General features: G+C 43.3%; 1 protein-coding gene across 1 annotated transcript; it reads right to left on the bottom strand.

The window, feature by feature from the left end:
• Window positions 1-655: 655 nt before the first annotated feature.
• Window positions 656-2,992, bottom strand: LOC135201236 (myosin-4-like). The gene has a single exon (XM_064230113.1). It carries the CDS (start codon window positions 2,879-2,881, stop codon window positions 656-658), a length of 2,226 nt encoding a protein of 741 aa, XP_064086183.1. The 5' UTR covers window positions 2,882-2,992.
• Between the last annotated feature and the right edge of the window lie 472 nt (window positions 2,993-3,464).

Here is a 3,464-nt window from a genome sequence, read left to right as displayed (position 1 = left end):
GGTTTTACTCCGCGCCAGAGGTTGCTCACCCCTCAGATAAGTGATTTGGTTTGATACCCATTCCAGAGGGTATCATGCGGCAGGAGAGGGGGCGTCCTCTGCCCCTCCGAACAGCTGTTGGCTCTCATCATGAGAGCTGGTCCTCCTTCCTCCAAACAGCTGTTGGCTCTCATCCTGAGAGCTGGTCCTCCAACCTCCAAATAGCTGTTGGCTCTCATCCTGAGAGCTGGTCCTCTTTCCTCCAAACAGCTGTTGGCTCTCATCCTGAGAGCTGGTCCTCCTGCTTCCGTCAGGGAGACGAGAGAATTGCCAATGATGCCTGATGAAAAGCCCATGTGAAGGATTTTGTCTGATGCTGCATCATGTTCCAGAGGCATTGTGATCTTCTTGGCCCAGTCGATGAGTTTGATTGCAGGATGGGTGTGTGGGAGGTGGGGGGACCTCACCATTGCTGGTTGCTGCTGGGGGGAGCAGCAGTGAACACCCATCCTGCAGTCAAGCCCATTGAATGGGCCAAGAAGATCGCAGCTCCTCTGGAATACGACTCAGCAGCAGTCATCACCTTCCATGTTCATTCCTTCCATCTTGCATCACTTGACGGTTTCAACTTTGGCGGAAGGTTGTGAGTGACGTTTTGTTGTCATCCACGTCTGAATTATTTGTCCATGGTTCGGCTGAATGCTACGATTTGATCAAGTCTTTCAACTTGCTTCAGTAATTTTTTCTTTAACTCTCTATTTCTCTCCTTTTCGTTTTCTAGAGCATTCTCCATGGACTTTATCACTTTATCTTTTTGGGTCACTTCACTTTTAATATCTACATTAGTGCCTTCCAATTCACCCAGCTGCGCCTTCATCTGCTCGAGTTCCTCACTCAGAATTCTGTTTGTCTCTTCTTTCTTTTCCAAACAATTCTTCAAAAGAGTTATTTCCTGGTCCTTCTCAGCTAACTCTTTCTTTACTTCACCCCTTTCACTATCAACTTCGGCTGCCCAGTTTCTCATCAGTTGAGCCTCTGCTCTCAGAATTCTGTTGGTCTGTTCGCCATTTTCTAAAGAATTCTTCAGTGAATTTATTTCTTGTACTTTATTGAGTAACTCTTCTTCCAACTTGGCCTTTTTGCCTCCTAGTTCAGCTTCACAATTTCTCATGTGCTGAACTTCTTCAATCAAACTTCTGTTCCTTTCCTTTTCATTCTCTAAAGAATCCTTTAGTGAATTCATTTTTTGTTCGTGACTGGCCAATTCCTCCTCCATCTTAGCATTTTGACCGCCCAGTTCAGCTACCCATTTTCTCATCTGCTGAACTTCTTCTTTCAAAATGCTAATCTCACCTTCTCCATTTTCTAGTGAATTCTTTAGTGAATTTATTTGCAGTTCTTTCCTGGCCAATTCGTCCTCCATCATTGCGTTTTTACCTCCAAGTTCAGCAACCCAGTTTCTCAACTGCTGAACTTCTCCTTTCAATATTCCCTTCTCTTCGTCTCCATTCTGTAAAGAATTCTTTAGTGCATTTATTTCCAGTTCGTTACAGGCCAATTCGTCCTCCATCATGGCGTTTTTGCCTCCTAGTTCAGCAACCCAGTTTCTCATCTGCTGAACTTCTCCTTTCAATATTCTCTTCTCTTCGTCTCCATTTTGTAAAGAATTCTTTAGTGCATTTATTTCCAGTTCGTTACAGGCCAATTCGTCCTCCATCATAGCATTCTGACCGCCTAGTTCAGCAACCCAATTTCTCATTTGCTGAACTTCTCCTTTCAATATTCTGTTCTCGCCTTCTCCATTTTCTAAAGAATCTTTTAGTAAATCTATTAACAGTTCGTTACAGGCCAATTTCTCCTTCATTATGGCGTTTTTACCTCCAAGTTCAGCAACCCAGTTTCTCATCTGCTGAACTTCGTTGTTCAAAAGTCTGGTCTTCTCCTGTTCGTCCTTATTCTTTTTAATTTCCTTCTCAAGATCGCCATTTTTCTGTTGTAGACCGGCTATTACTTGTGCAGAAGCTTCTTTTAAAATTTCCATATCGTTGACCTCCTTCTTTTTCTCTTCCAGAGCTTCTCTCAGTTGGTCATTTGCCCTGTTGATGCCTTCGTTTGCCGAAGCCAACACTCGATTGGTGGCTTCAGCTTCCTGTAATCTTGAGGCGAGCTCGGTTCCCTCCTTCAGAGTGCATTCCATCCTCTCCTGGAAAAGATTAATCTCTTTTTCCAAAACCTGGATGTCCCTGCCTCTCGCTTTCTCCTCTTCTTCCAAACGACGTTCCATTTCTTTTTTATCCAATGCGGTCCTTTCAATCAAAAGATCTTTCTCTGCGATTTTATTCTGCAGAGACTCGATCTGGTCCGTAGCTCTGTTCAAGACACGTTCCATTTCAGTTTCCCGGAGCTTAGTCTTTTCCAGATTCTCTTCCATCATCATTATATCAGCGTCCAGACGTCCTCGCTGGAGTCCCAAAGATTGAACGTCTTGGGTCATCTCGTCTTGGCGTTCTTCCGTCTTCAATTGTCCATCCTGTTGACTTTCCAGACGATCTCTCAGTCTGGCCACCTCAGTTCGTTGCATTTCCAATTCTTCTTCTAGATCGTGAATATACTGTCCTTGTCGTCGGTATTTGCGGTAAGCAGCCACCGCCAGGCCAGCCAACAAAGCCACACCCGTACAAGTGATGGCGGCGGCCCTCCCTGGCATCCAAAAGTTCAGTTGTTCATCAACAACAATTTCAGGAATAACAGGTTCCTCAGCTATAAAGTATAAATCCTGTGGTTCACTCAAAGGTCCTTCAGCCAAGTAGAGCGTCATCAGGTCCTCAGCAATCGAGTTAAACAATCCACAGGCCACAAATGTAAGCGCACAAAAAGCTACAATAAGTAGATCAAACATCATGATATTAATGTTAACCTAAATGTGTCGGCCGTCACTAGTCCTAGTTCCTGAAACTGACGGGTGGCTCCAGAGCGGTCCTCGGAGCTGCCTCGTTCCCAGCTCGGCTCCGGGGAATTCCTCCTCCTCCTCCTCCTCCTCCTCCTCTTCTTCTTCTTCTTCTCGTTCGGATGAAGAAGGATTCTCGCTCCCGGAGCCTCTGACCGAAGTCCGTCTTTCCATGTAGTTCTCGTAGGAGGAGGTTAGCCTCTCCCTTTTAACTTTACCTCAGCTGACATTATTAATCTGAATTTTTCCAGTCCATTCTCCTCGGATTTTCTGAAACAAGTTTCTTTCGTTTTTTTTTTTTTTTTTGTGTCTCTTCTCCTCAAGTTTACTTACGTTCAGTTTAGTATTGTGACGCCTTAACTTTATTTTTTAATACAGTAATAATGATAGTACAGTCATTGTTATTATTATTATTATTATTATTATTATTATTATTATTATTATTATTATTATTATTATTATTATTATCCAGTCGTCTCTCTTTCATTCGCACTCTCTCTACATACATACACACGTACATTCATATATATATATATAT

The sequence above is a fragment of the Macrobrachium nipponense genome, chromosome 28, assembly GCF_015104395.2.
Source record: "Macrobrachium nipponense isolate FS-2020 chromosome 28, ASM1510439v2, whole genome shotgun sequence".
NCBI lineage: Eukaryota > Metazoa > Arthropoda > Malacostraca > Decapoda > Palaemonidae > Macrobrachium > Macrobrachium nipponense.
This window is presented reverse-complemented; position numbering and strand designations above follow the sequence as displayed.